We start from the raw sequence: 15,018 nt of genomic DNA on the forward strand, positions 1-15,018 counted from the left end.
TAGTCACTGTGAGGGATTTTACAGCAGCTGTCAGATGGAGAGCCAAGAAATAGTTTGTTCACTGCTCCGTTTTGCCCACTCATCCCATCTATAAGTTTTCTTTACCTTTACATAATTTACAGGGATATAGCATGTTGTCACTTTAACATAAAATGTAATACACTATATCCCTGTTTAGGTTTTTGAGAAAAACGTGAATGTAGGGAGCTCCAGGGGGGGATGGTGGTTAGCACCGTTGCCTCACACCAACAAGGTTTCTGCTTCCTGGATGTTCTCGATGTCCTTGCGTTGGGTTTTCTCCAGATACTTCTTTTTCGTCTTACAGTCAAAACACACGCTAGGTTGCGTCTAATTGCACATAGAAGTGCACATGTGGGTGTTTATCTGTTTGTGTCCCTGCAACGGACCAGTGACCTGTCCATGGTGTACCCCTGCCATGGATGGACGGATGGATGGATGGACGGACAGACTGCCCAGACCTCTGTGACCCTGAACAGGCATAAGCAGGCCTAGCTAATGCGTGGATGGATGTAAACGTGACGACAACAACTAAAAACACTTACAACAACACTAACAGCAATTTTGAATATTGACTTAGGGGAGTTAAGAGTAAAAACAAAATGTAACTGCTTTATGGAGTTACATTACTACTATTTTCCAAACTATAAAACCTTGTACGTCAGCTTTTTCTTTTTCTCGCCATTCAATAATAATAAAACAAATTACTTATAGAGACTGAACTAGAAAAATCTCTGCTCTTACATCATTCCTTAATTATCCTTCCCTTCTTCAGTCCTCACCGGGGTTTCGTGTGAGTCTAACCCAGCTGTCACATTAACATTTTGTCACCAAAGAATATAGCTTTTTATAACAGTTCAATGAAATGAAATCAGCGTTGGCTGAAACGGTCAAAGGGATGCCTTCTTATTCAGCTGTCTTCACAATCTCATCACGCACCTGAGAAACAGGTCTGTGATCTGTCATCTTCCTTTCATGCTCAGATTCCCTGCGGCAACAAAGAACTGTAACTAAAGAGGTTGCGTTAAGAGAAAGATTTGTAATGTTCTGACGTGATGCAGTTCAAGTTATGGGGAATGTACTTTGTATATGAACAAACTAAGAATAGTATGGAATGCTACATCTGTAAATTCCCAGTATCTGTGAGGCAATGTGTAAAAGCCTGTTTTGTGTATTTACTGTACGATAATGAATCGTATAAGAACTTGTCACACCTGATTGGCACAATAGCGGGAAAGCAATACATAGAATCCCGTCACAGATTTTTCCTCTTTCAGTTTTTGTTCCTGGAACACAAGGTAATTAGTGATAAGACTAAATTAGGGTGCTGATGTAAGAGGAGGAGTTTCCAGAAGATGCTGTGTCTAGTATATAAGCTCTTCCACAGAGGAGTGAAGCAGAAATCTGGAGAACACTGAACAGCAGACAGGTATGGAAACTCAACTTGTGTTCTGCTCATAAAATAGATATGTTTAGTTTGCAGATAAAATCTCATTTTAATGAGAACTTAGGGGAGGGTTGTAGCTTTTCCACTTTAAGATTGAAAGGCTTTAGCGTAGTTTTGTGTCTCTGGAGTATGGGTGTTTTCAGTGTCCACTAAAACAAAGGTGAGGTTTTTCTCTGGGCCTGCTAAAAACAGGTAAAAAGATCCAAATGTGGACAACAAACTTGATTCAGAGCCATAAAGAGGCATCATCTAGTGGTCATAAAGGACAGATTCAGTGTGCTCCTCATGTGTGAAAGAGGTTTCTTCTTCAGAACAAACTAGCAGGGTGGTGTTTATTTTCATGTGTAAATGAAGTTCCAAATTAGTCTCTATAATTGGTGAAAAACTGGCTAAAAATCCCACCACAATAAAACGCTCCACTCACTCTCACACTACTCTCCACCAGCTAAGTCCGTTTCTACCTTGCAAACTTGGAAGAAAGAATCCCAAAGCATCAAAAATGACTACATCCGCGGCTGAACTACAGGCGAGCTACGAGCAGCAGGGCTTCCTCTCAGCACTGCCCGTGCTGAATGAGGAAGAGCTGAGGGAGGCCAGACTGGCCTTTTCTAAGCTGGAGGAGGAATTTGGTAAGCAACACTTGGGGTTCTGCTGATGCAGGTGGAGGGCAAATAAAAGAAAGCTTTTCTGTGTTTTTAACTCACATTAGTCCAGCACTTTAAATCCCTGAGAGAAAAGGCACGTGTGTAATGTATTTTTATGTACGCACAGGTAAAGAGTACACTCAGTACAGCCTCCACAATGTTCATCTTCAGTATCCGTGGGTGATGAACCTGACCAAACACTCCAGCGTTCTGCGAGTGGTCCAAGCCGTCCTTGGCCCTGACGTCATACTGCTGGACACCCGCTTCATTTGCAAATACCCGGCTCTCCCTCCAGTCAACATCCAGGAGAAAGAAGGAAATCTACCCAGAGCAGATGGAGAGCCTGAACTTCCATATGTGGCTTGGCATCAGGACATTAGGTGAATCCAGCTTAAAAAGACAAAAAAAAAAAAAAATCCCTTTGTGTTTAGTTGTTTGTTTTGTTTTGTCTAACTGTGATTATTGCGTTGTTCACAGGTACTGGGGTATTGCTGGTGGGCCTGTTCTCTCTGTGTGGCTCGCTTTTGATGACTCAGTAAAAGAAAACGGCGCCCTTCGGGTCATCCCAGGTATCTAAACTGCACCTCTGCTTTTTATGTAGATTTTAGCCTAAATCCTGGTTTAACTACAGCTTTAAAAGCTTTAAAGAGACATTATAATAATAATTAAAGCTGCAAGCAGCGATGAACGGGCCCTCGCACCCTTGTGCACGTTCAGGCGTGCTGCAGTGGAAGCGCTTGTATGACTTGCATGTAGATTCTTCAGGCCTAGACATTTAGCAGATGACACCACCCACGACTCTATATCAAACCATTCAAAAGTTATGGCAGAAAGTAGGAACTATTAGATGTCGACCAATCAGATGAAGGGGCGGGGCTAATTTGCACCAATTATGTTCAAGGACTCAAAACCATGTCCGATGACACCACCAACGAGTCTTTATCACAACCCGTTCAAAAGTTATGGCAGAAAATAGGATCTATCAAATATGGACCAATCAGATGAAGGGGGGGCGCGCTTTTGGCGTCTATCGTCGCCACAGTAACGCTTTTGACTGAGAAAAGTAAGGCGCGTCGTCACAGGATCAAGACGCATATTTTGATGTACAACACTGGGTGCACTTTACGGATCGGGCGAAGAAACGGCAGAAGAAATGGCATAAATTGCGGCAAAATTACACGATTAATGCAAAATGGTCGACTTCCTGTTCGGTTTCGGCCATGGCGCCAAGAGACTTTTCTTTGCGACATGATACAAATGTGTACCGATTTTCGTGCATGTACGTCAAACCGTATTGTGGGGCTTGAGGCACGAAGTTTTCTAGGGGGCGCTGTTGAGCCGTTAGGCCACGCCCATTAATGCAAACCATTAAATATCAAATTTTTCGCCAGGCCTGGCTTGCGTGCAAAATTTGGTGACTTTTGGGACACGTTTAGGGGGGCAAAAAGGCCCTCATTTCGTAGGAAGAAAAACGGGAAAAAAAAATCCTACAGATACAATAGGGCCTTCGCACTGTCAGTGCTCAGGCCCTAATAAGGAAGGACATAAATCAAACTGTAACAATGCATACCTCTTAAATGCGGCTTGTGCCCTGCAGGGAGCCACTGCTCTGGCATGTTGGCCCATCGTGAAGCCAGCCGCTCTGGAAACATGCTGTCAGTCAACCAGGAGATCCCAGAGGAGCTGCTGCAGGTGGAGGCAGCGCTGCTTTGCCCCCTGCAAGCTGGACAGATGTCTGTAAGTCAGAATGTATGGTTCGAAATAGATCTATGGACAATTTAAGCTGAATAAATCATGTTTAAAAATCAGAACTGTTTCGACAGATCCACGACGGACTTCTCGTCCATGCAAGTGATGCCAACAGATCCCAGAGGAGGCGCTGCGGCTTCGTGGTCCGTTATATTCCCACATGTGCATACCCAATTGAGGTGAGGCAAACATGATTTGTCGTCTTGTTGTAGTATAGTATTAAAATGTTAGTCATGTGGTGCATATTGATTTTACTGTGGTTTTACTTTGTTTGTTTTTAATTTAAATTGTTTTTTTTTCTCTGTTTTGATGACAGGATCCTGAACGACCCAGGAAATTCCATGCAACAATGCTGGTTTCAGGGATCGATCAGTTCAATCATTTCTCCAGCAAAACCACATAAACAATTACTGGAGTCTTGCCAACAGTTGTTTTCACGCGTTGCTGTTACATTTTTAGGCCTATATATATATATATATATATATATATATATATATATATATATATATATCAAAATTGTTCCATCTTTATCTTCAGTTGTATGTATATCTTGTATTGAACGGTGCTGAGGTTTTCCAATACTGTGTGTAATACTGTTGTGTGTTTATATTTTGAAGTTTCACAGTGAAATGATTAATCAACATTCATAAAGCTTTAAATAAATATCTAAATCACTTTACAAACAGATCATATTTCTTTTTTCTCTTTTCACACAGTGTGTTGACTGAATTAACGAATGTATATTGCACGAAATGTAAAAGGTGTATAAGGAAAACATAGCACATGCAAATGTTTCTTTTATACAAAAGTTTATTTAATACAACTTAGATAATTAATATTCGCAACTTTATAGCATCTGATAGCGATAGACGAAAGGGATGGAGCGGCTTTTACGCGCGTCTCCTGATCGCAGGGCGGGTGTTTTATTAGGAAGAGTGGTTTAAGGTGAGCTGGGGATTTTTTTTCTTACCTGATTAACTTTGTGTTTGGTGGCAAGGGACTAAATAAGACAATGGATTCAATAAGAGAGCAGTAAACCAAAGTTTAAATGTTTTTATTGATATTTAAAGACCTTCACTTGTTCAGCAGGTGGAGGCGCTGTTGGGCTTTTTAGTGGACTGAGATTTCAAGAGTTGTTATTGTCGTTGTACACAGACACGCTGTGGGCAAAAATTACAGGGGCTTCAGCTAAGGGGCTGGTCCGAATATAGATAAAGTGCAAAAAATAAAATGAAAGTAAAGTAATTAAAGTAAATATAAATATAAATATACAAAACTGAAAAAGATCCTAAATACAAAATCAATGCTACACAAGATGCATTTCTGACAGAGTGTGAATGCTATTGCACATTGATCCATATGGTTATTGCACATATTTCTTGTCATTTCAAATACAGTTATTGCACATGACTCATCATATTGCACCGTAAGAGGTTTCAGGGGTAGTTATTTTGCAGAGTTTTTTAATGCACAAAAGGTTTTCCGAGTGATGGGGGTCAGATGTGTGTGTGTGTTTAGGATAGTGATGGCTTTGGGGAAGAAACTGTTTTTGAGTATGATTATTGGATCTGATTGGATCCAGGGCAACTGAGCATGTTGACTAAACATGAGACAGGTGTCCAACTCTGTGCTTGGATATTTAAAACTCTCAACCTGATCCACAGTGACCCGGAACACAGAGCCGTCTGCAAAAGAGTCTGTCGCTTATTCATCCTTGACCCAACTGCACAGCACCTCGGTCTGGGAGATGTTAAACTCCAGCGAACCCTAAGTGAATCTCCGCGCCAGGTTGCTGATCACCTAGTGATGACGGGTCATGGCAACAGCCAACAGTGTAACTCAGCTGAAACACCAGAGCATGTCGTCTGCGAGCTCAAAAAGGCTCTCAAGGTTACAAACGTTTTTACTGTATGCAGAGAAGAAAGTGGGCAATAAAATGTAACTCTGAGGGGCAGCTGGGTTCAAAACCATATGAAATTACCAACCCCTGAAATCACAGTGGGGAAGATCTAAAGATCAAAATGATGGTGCAGTGGGGTGTTGATGTGTACAGCATTAAAAGCAGAGAAGGCCATACTGGCACAACATTTCTCACAAATAACAAAAAGATTTTAATTTTCCTTTGGGGATAAAAAAAATCAATTTATACTGATTTCAAAACATATTTTCCTCTGTCCACTATATTTCATGTTACTGTTTAGATCTGTGTGTGTACATATATATTATATTACAGTGGGTACAGAAAGTATTCAGACCCCTTTAAATGTTTCCCGCTTTGTTTCATTGCAGCCATTTGGTAAAATCAAAAAAGTTCATTTTATTTCTGATTAATGTACACTCAGCACCCCATCTTGACAGAAAAAAACAGAAATGTAGACATTAAAAAGGAACTAAAATGAACTAAACTAAAATATCACATGGTCATAAGTATTCAGACCCTTTGCTGTGGCACTCATACACAAGCTGTCCATTTCTTCTGATCCTCCTTGAGATGGTTCTGCTCCTTCATTGGAATCCAGATGCATTTTAATTAAACTCATTGGACTTGATTAGGAAAGGCACACTCCTGTATAAAACCTTACAGTTCACAGTGCATGTCAGACCAAATGAGAATCATGAGGTGAAGGAACTGCCCAAGAGCTCAGAGACAGAATTGTGGCAAGGCCCAGATCTGGCCAAGGTTACAAAATAATTTTTGCAGCACTCAAGAGCACAGTGGCCTCCATAATCCTTACATGGAGGAAGCTTGAGAATGGCAGAGGACCCCCAAATCCAGGTTTGAAAAACTTGTTGCATACTTATGACCATGTGATGTTTCAGTTTTTCTTTAATACATTTGTAAAAAATTCTACATTTCTGTTTTTTTCTGTCAAGATGGGGTGCTGATTGTACATGAATGAGAAATACAATGAACTTTTTTTTATTTTAACAAATGGCTGCAATGAAACAAAGAGGGTGACATTTAAAGGGGTCTGAATACTTTCCGTACTCATCACTGTATATGTATCACGACATAATGAAGAACTTGTGTTGTACACTGTTATGGCTTATAGTTTTAATAGTTTAATGTCTGCAAAGGAAAAATAACTGCAACGTTGTCATTTCTGTAGATTTTATTTAAGACTTTCAGGGCGTAACATCTGATTTAAAGTTAGAAAAAACATCATACATTGATATTCAGTGCAATATTTGCGTAGAAATCTGACATATTTTTGAGAAAATAAATACAGTCAGTTATGTATTCAGAGTCTTATTAAGCCAGTTTCAGGGTCTCTTTAACCATAACACCTACTCCATCAAACACTTTGTGGATGGGAGCGTTGCACATGAAGGCACACGTGGTGACCAGCTTATTTTTGACGTCAACGTGAGCTTCTTCCACATCTTTGTTCACATGTTTGCAGCCCAACTCCTTCACGGCACCCGCTGTCTGAGCGTATGGCCAGCTGAGGGAGGAAAGAAAAGGAAATGTTCCTTAAAATTGCCTTATAACTGTTAGCATCTGTCTTAACTGAAAATCTGTTTCACTCACGTTTCACATTCTTTGTCCTGGCCCACAGTGACCTCACAGCCTGGCAGGATCTTGGCTGCCAGGACGGGGGCGATGCAGCACATGCCCAGAGGCTTTCCAGCTTTGTGGAAATCCTTGATAACCTTCTCTAGCTGTGGCTGGATGGTGCACTCTTTGTTCTTCACAGCCCAGTTACTCAGGTTCTTAGCTGCACCAAAGCCCCCTGATGCAGCAGAAGAGGATTCATGAAGATTCATGCGGAAAAACTGAGAGCCATTATATTTTTTACTTTATGGCAAAGTCAGTCTCACCTGGGATGATGACGGCATGAAATTCTGAGATATCTAACTTGGCCAGGTCAGCCACGTCACCCCTGGCGATGCGCGCGCTTTCATGGAGGATGTTTCTCTTCTCCTCAGTAGGTGTCCCCTCACAGTGATTTATAACATGCATTTGATCTGCATTTGGAGCAAACATCTTAACCTGAAACCAAAAAACAGTCTTTAATACAATCACATTATGTTCTGTATCTAAAGACTGTGAGCTCCTTGAAATTGCTATTAAGACTAAATTTATTATAGACATGATTTTTTTTAAACTAAACAAGAAATTTGATAGAAATAGGATATAGCAAGTAGGTTTTTTTATTTTGCTTTTTTTATTGTTTCTCTTACTTTTGCACCAGCACGGCTCAAATGAACAAGGACAGCTGAGGCCTCGTGGATCTCTGTGCCATCATAGACTCCACAGCCCGCCAGAATAACTGCAACACACTTTGCCATGATTCCTATAAAACACAAACAAAAAAATTATTCCATCAAAAAATACAGAGACCCTCTCGATTATCTAAATCGGCCTTAATTCTAGATCACATTGTGTGGTTAATTTTTCCTGAAAGATATGAGGAGTATGTGACTATCTGCGCTCTGCTCCTAAGACACCTGCAGCATGTTTGCATAAAAGATTTACAGAGCCAGGTGAGAAATGAGTGCCCGGAGTGTGGCTGGTATCAGGTTACACAGCTGGCACAGGTAAATAAAGCTTCGGGGAAGCAGGCGGAGTCTGTTTTCTCCTCAAGGCTCAGCTGCAATTAATAAATATTTTAAGCAACAAACATTAGGTAATTTAGTCTGTCTTTATGAGACATTTTGTGTGTGCTCCTTTTGTTTTACTTTTACATGAAAACACACATTTGGTTTCTATGAAGACACGTATTAGTTTAGAAGCAAACAAAAGTAATTTCTCACCTGGAACAGGTATCTGTGTAGGTGTAGATGTGGGTTGTGGAGCTCTTCACAGAGGTGTGATGCTTGCACTCTGGGACAAAGGTTTATATAGCCTGCTCCAACCTGCCTGCCTCTCCTGGCTCCGCCCACTTGTTCCAGTCCAAAAATGACATCGTTTGCATCACCGTGACAAGGAAAAGTTAGACTCTTTAATCCCGGAAATAAAACGCTGAGTCATTGCTCACAAAGACTGCTTTAGTTGTCCTTTCAGGAAGAACCATCTGAAAATTAAAAGCTCTAATTTGTGACTAGTCTCGATGTGTGAATAATTGCACGTAGTGTAAAATGAAACATCATCACACCATCAATATCAAGAATATAGAATAGAATAGAATAGAATAGAATAGAATAGAATAGAATAGAATAGAATAGAATAGAATAGAATAGAATAGAATAAAACTTTATTAATCCCCCAGAGGAGAAATTTGCTTGTGCAGCAGCAAACATACACACTCTCAACAATTTTACAGAAAACACGCGAAGTATGAAAAGGTATATAAAAAAGTATATACTAAAAAGAAAAAAGAAAAATAACCAATAAATAGCTAAATAATAAAAAAAAGAGCAATATAAAAAATGAGCAATGTACAAAAGAAATACTAAACAGAAATACTAAACCCGAAAAACGAATAATATTTACATGTGCAAAAATACCAGTGAGGTATTTAGAGGGAGAAGATTATTGAACTATCGGGAAAAACAGGTTATTGGACTCGATTGGCTAGAGTTGGTTATTGTAGAGTCTGATTGCTGTCGGGATGAGGGACCTGTGGTAGCCATATATATATATATATATATATATATATATATATATATATATATACATATATATATATATATATATATATATATATATATATATATATATATTGCGTGCGTGTAAGTATGAGACGCATGTAACTTCCACTGGAGTGTCACGTTTCTCGCGTAAGAAAAGAAAAATCATAACTATTGTTATTATTAAACTTCAAAGGAGCTATTATATAAGCTATTATAGCAAAAAAAAAAGGATCTTAGTTTACCCGCTAGTGACACGGGGAAGTGTTGTTTAAAAATAAAAGTGTCCCAGCAGCAGCGAGGACGGGAACCTCCCGTTTGCCATTACGTGATGACGTCACACGCAGCCATATAAATCTCTGCGTTACCGCCTCAAACAGACTCCTGCTGAGATGGCTCAGTCCAGCTCACTGCACCTGTCGGTCGGCATCCTGGGCATCTTTGGCGGTAGGTTTCCGCTTTTATTGTAAATGCCTTCCACTATTCTATTTAATGTATTTTAGTTTTATTTTATTTTAGTTTATTCATTTTTTATGTGTCTTCCTCTCTTTTTCAGCAGAGTCCAAGTTTTTTCCAATGACTGATCATCATGAACATTATTTATACGTAGATTTCACTATATTATATTTTAGCAATACTATGCTGGTTCTTGATTCATTTATTTGTTCATGATTAAATGCAGGATACATTATTGTACACATGTGAAACATGATGAAATCATTAAGTCTTTATGTGGCTCGTCCTCACTTTAAAAAAAATTTTTTTGCTAAAAACTGTTGTGTCAGACATGATAGATCAATGGATAAGTGATCAAGTCAGCTGGATTTCACCAACATAAACGTCCACACTGTATGAATGTTAATTATGCAAATGCTTACATCTGTTTATCAGTTTGCCTCATTTTCCCTTGAAACCTCATACAGCTTTGCTTTCTGACATGCTAAGAAAATGTATGAGCCTGAGATAATGTGTTGTGTAAAATACAGCTAATTTATTTGCCATCATGTCAAAATTCATGCAATGGAACTGATGTTCCTAAATTGGTGATTTATTAAGTGTGAACTAATGAAATAAAGTGACTTGATCATTTAATGTGAGCAACATAAATGCATAATACATATCATTTAAACTTAAGAGTCCTACATACTGTAGGTCAGGTTTTTTTGGGTTTTTAATACTTGATTGTAAAGGATTATAGCTCCTGTTAAAAACCCACGGTAAACAGCTCAGAATAACGACTGTGGTCTTGACCAACAGGCTCTCTCCTGCTTTTGGTGAACAACTATGCCAGCATTCCTGGAAAAGACTTCATCCCCCACACGGCTCTGGGGATCCTGCTCCTCATTATCGCAGCTCTTATTGCTTATGCAGGTGTGTTCAGATTTAATTTTAAAACTGTTTTTCGTCATGCAGATAGTTGTTTCCTCCTGACCCTGCCTCCGCTCTCTCCTAGGTGTGTGTCGCAGTCTGTCCCACGCCCAGCTGTTTTCCTCTCTGTGCCTGACGGTCTCAGCTCTGTGGTGTGGTTCAGGTCTAGTGTACATCCTAGTAGGGCAGAAGGTTCTGCAGTATGAAGAGTTGAGATCCTCTCTGGTCCCTGGCCTGGCTGCGTTTACTTTGGCACTGTTCATCGTCAGCAGTGTTGCGCTCCTTGTGAAGAAAGCTGTTCTGTTTCTCCTAGCTTTAGGTATTTCCTTAGCGTGTGCACATCAGATTGCTGGCCTGTCAGCATCAGCGTTTGGACAGTCGGCCACCGCTGCTAACTACCTCTTTGTTTGTCTAGTGTGCGTTTATTTTGCTTTTGGACGTCTGCTGTCCACAATAACTGACGGTAAAGTCGAACCCCCAGGAACAGGACTAAAGCAAAAAGCCCAGCTAAATCCCGAACAAAACCAGGCGTGTACTGATGTGGTAATTGTAGGTTTGGTGATGAACTTGCTATCCGCCGCTGTATTAGCCTGTCCTCTGTTAGACGTGGTCCCCCGGCTCTTTGTCGGCCATGTCCCCTGGCTCTGGACCGCGGGAGTGTTCCAGCTTGGTATTTGTATCCTCTTCTACCGAGCTATGGATCCTCTCGCTGCCACTTTCTACGGTTTCACAGCCCTGCTGAAATTTGCAGAAGGCTACAGCGCTCTGTTGTCGTTCTATTCCACACAGCCTTTCTCCCCCGTCCCCTTCCCTGTTGTATTCTCAGTGCTTTTCTGTGTCCTGGCACTGTTCAGCTGTCAGAGGAGCTTGCTAGAGGGACTCTACCAGTTATTCTTTGTAGCCTACTGTATTTCCATTGCAGCCCAACCGCAGGGCTTCTTCCAACAAGGCACTCAAGGTGTGCAGGCAGCAATATTCATAGTTTCTGCTGGTATGATTTTAATCACAACATTCAACATGGTCTCCAGAGCCAGGATTCCTACAGGGCAGGGTTATTTCAAAGCTTTAGTAACAAGGATGCAAAGTCTCACTCTCAGAGCTCAGGATAAAGAGCGGCATGCACCACACCTGGGCTATTCCAAATATGCAGATGCGGAGGTGTTAGGTCATGCCTGCAGCGTGTTGGCTACTTTTGCCATCACAGCCACGCTTGGCGACAGATATCCTCTGTCTGTGCTGATTCTGCCCTGGGTGGTGGTGGCTGGCGGGGTGCTGCAGTTGCTATGTGGGTCAGTAGCGTTCGCACGGGGTAAAACATTTGAGAGTACGGCGTTTATTCTCTACGGGATGATGTGGACAGTGTGGGGTTTGACGAGATACGGCGGCCTGTACGGTGAAACCAGAGGCTTCAACGTGGCTGTTGGGATCATTAGCTTCATGCTGTTTAACTGTCTGGTGACCGTTGCAGCGCTGTTTGTAAATGTTGCTTGGTTTGTCTATGCACTCACCTTCCAGCTTATACTCATTAGCTTCCTCCTGGATGCCATAGCAGTGCTGCCTTACGGTTATGACATAGGTGTCACTATTATCTTTGGTCTCGTCAGTTTTTATTGCTTTCTGGCACAGATTTTCAACGGCACCTTCCAGTCCCCCCAGATCCCCTTAGGCAGGCCTCTAATCAAAATGGGTGGGGTAGGAGGAGGTGCAAAGGTATGCCCACACGTACCAGCCCGCAAGGCCACGTCAGTTCAGCAAATTGCAGGTGAGAGGTAAAAAAAAAAAACAGTTATACACATTTTTTTTAATAAACTGTTCATATGCTGGACATGAGTTTAACTTTTACTCTTCTCGACCCTTTCTCTACGTAGAAATAATGAAAAACGGTGGCATATGTGGAATGCCAACTGACACCGTCTATGTGCTGGTTGCAGCCTGCAACAGGCCAGATGCAGTTGTCAAAGCCTACAAGTGAGTTTCCAGGTCAAAGATGTGGCTTTAGATGCATCAGTGTTGTGTTTCCCTCTCATTTCTCTTCGCTGTTTGGTTCCAGGGTGAAAAAGCAGGCCCAGGACCGGCCCATGTCCATGTGGATCTCCTCGATCAAACAGTTGGAGCCCGTTAGACACCTTCTGAGCCCTCTGCTCCTGGATTTCATGGAGGCTGCGTGGCCGTCCTCCATTAGCATGGTCATACCCAGAGGTTTGTGATTCCATATTTGCACATTTGTGTGTTGATGGGATCCTCGTCTATGGTGGGGTTTTATGAGCTTCATACTGTTTTCTTGTCTCACATAGGCCCTTGGATGGATACTTTTGGTTTGGGTGATGCTGCCAAACACATAGGAACTCCGCAAAGCATTGCAATCAGAAATCCAGACTGTACAGTAGCAACACATCTCATTAATCTGGTAAAGGTCTTGAGTAATGACCATTGCACATTTTAGAGTTAATGACAGTCAGCCCAGCAAACAGTTCAGTGAATAAAGCCTTTTTATATTTATGAAGGTGGGGCCTGTTGCGGTAACCTCAGCCAACCCGACAGGGGAAGCAGACACAACTCATCATAACCAAGTTTACGCCAAACTGGGAGACAAGGTAATGACGGTAATTTAGCATAGTAATAAAGTGGGATATTTTTTCCTGGATGACGTGCATGTGGTTGGTTGTAGGTGGATGGAGTACTGTGTGATGGAGCTTCCCCAGAAAACATAGCTTCCACTGTGGTTGACTGCACCAAGATTGAGACTGGGAATATTGGTTTCTTCAGAGTGGGTCTCATTCCTAAATCCAAGGTAAGATAGTCGCACCTGTTCTCTTTAGACAGTGTCAGTTTGTTAAAATGTTATCTTCGCAAATCTTAACATCTTTATCTTTTTTTATCTTTTCTTTATCTTTTTGCTCATCTGTTTTCTAGGTTCTTCAGATTTTTGAGGACGTCCGGAATCGACACAGACAAGGACGGATAAATCAGGGTTTTGAAAATGAGACACTTCAAACAGACACACAGATTTCAGAACAGCAAAGTTCAGAGTCAGAGTCAGAAAGTGGGATTGGAAACCCGACACCATCTACTGTTTCACCTGAACAAAGTCCAGTCCTCAGAAATGGATCCTGACAACCTGTTTGTACATTTATTAAATATGTTTTGAGTTGTAAAATAAACTGATGCAGCCTCAAAGCTGTAATATCACATGGAAGGTTAATTAATGGTTACCACATAAATTAAATTGCACACAGGCTGATAAAGTGTATATTTTGTACTAAAGGGGCAGCACGGTGGCTTAGTGGTTAGCACTGTTGCCTCACAGCAAGAAGGTCCCCGGTTCGACTCCCAGGCCCAGCAGGGTCTTTCTGTGTGGAGTTTGCATGTTCTCCCCGTGCTTGCGTGGGTTTTCTCCGGGTACTCCGGCTTCCTCCCACAGTCCAAAAACATGCATATTAGGTTAATTGATGATTCTAAATTGCCCGTAGGTGTGAGCGTGAGTGTGATTGTGAGCATGGTTTGTGTGTCTATATGTTTGTGTCCCTGTGATGGACTGGTGACCTGTCCAGGGTGTATCCCCTGCCTCTCACCTAAAATGAGCTGGGATAGGCTCCAGCAGACCCCCGTGACCCCGCAAGGGATAAAGCGGGTAAGATAATGAATGAATGAATGAATGTTTTCTAGGTTCTTCAGATTTTTGAGGACGTCCGGAATCGACACAGACAAGGACGGATAAATCAGGGTTTTGAAAATGAGACACTTCAAACAGACACACAGATTTCAGAACAGCAAAGTTCAGAGTCAGAGTCAGAAAGTGGGATTGGAAACCCGACACCATCTACTGTTTCACCTGAACAAAGTCCAGTCCTCAGAAATGGATCCTGACAACCTGTTTGTACATTTATTAAATATGTTTTGAGTTGTAAAATAAACTGATGCAGCCTCAAAGCTGTAATATCACATGGAAGGTTAATTAATGGTTACCACATAAATTAAATTGCACACAGGCTGATAAAGTGTATATTTTGTACTAAATGTAATTTTTACAAATATTTTTTACCTTGTGCTTTCGAAGTTGTAGAAATATGAATACATTAATGAATCCTATATGTTTTTGTGTCCTCATAAATGCTTATGTTTTACTGTCATATTCAGATGAATTTTCTGTTGTTATATATATATATATATCTTTATTTAAACTCGAAAATTACTGAGGGCGAACCCTCATTTACAATG

At 41.1% G+C, this 15,018-nt stretch overlaps 3 protein-coding genes across 3 annotated transcripts; 2 read left to right on the forward strand and 1 right to left on the reverse strand.

The window, feature by feature from the left end:
* Nucleotides 1-1,432: 1,432 nt before the first annotated feature.
* Nucleotides 1,433-4,541, forward strand: zgc:174917 (uncharacterized protein LOC565650 homolog). Its single transcript, XM_061726226.1, has 7 exons — nt 1,433-1,447; nt 1,911-2,094; nt 2,237-2,489; nt 2,587-2,678; nt 3,707-3,846; nt 3,933-4,037; nt 4,175-4,541. The coding sequence occupies exons 2-7, from the start codon at nt 1,965-1,967 to the stop codon at nt 4,259-4,261; spliced, it is 807 nt and encodes a 268-aa protein (XP_061582210.1). The 5' UTR covers nt 1,433-1,447; nt 1,911-1,964; the 3' UTR covers nt 4,262-4,541.
* Nucleotides 4,542-6,953: 2,412 nt separating this feature from the next.
* si:ch211-153b23.5 (uncharacterized protein LOC321177 homolog) lies at nt 6,954-8,754 on the reverse strand. The gene is made up of 5 exons (XM_061726227.1): nt 8,617-8,754; nt 8,044-8,156; nt 7,681-7,852; nt 7,391-7,592; nt 6,954-7,304 (listed from the first exon to the last, which is right to left on the reverse strand). The coding sequence occupies exons 2-5, from the start codon at nt 8,149-8,151 to the stop codon at nt 7,112-7,114; spliced, it is 675 nt and encodes a 224-aa protein (XP_061582211.1). The 5' UTR covers nt 8,152-8,156; nt 8,617-8,754; the 3' UTR covers nt 6,954-7,111.
* Nucleotides 8,755-9,824: 1,070 nt separating this feature from the next.
* si:ch211-153b23.4 (uncharacterized protein LOC335392 homolog) lies at nt 9,825-13,989 on the forward strand. The gene is made up of 9 exons (XM_061726228.1): nt 9,825-9,879; nt 10,690-10,803; nt 10,886-12,562; nt 12,669-12,768; nt 12,851-12,999; nt 13,095-13,207; nt 13,305-13,394; nt 13,469-13,591; nt 13,714-13,989. Exons 1-9 carry the CDS (start codon nt 9,825-9,827, stop codon nt 13,912-13,914), a joined length of 2,622 nt encoding a protein of 873 aa, XP_061582212.1. The 3' UTR covers nt 13,915-13,989.
* Nucleotides 13,990-15,018: the final 1,029 nt, after the last annotated feature.

Source organism: Cololabis saira, chromosome 7 (genome assembly GCF_033807715.1).
Source record: "Cololabis saira isolate AMF1-May2022 chromosome 7, fColSai1.1, whole genome shotgun sequence".
Lineage (NCBI taxonomy): Eukaryota > Metazoa > Chordata > Actinopteri > Beloniformes > Belonidae > Cololabis > Cololabis saira.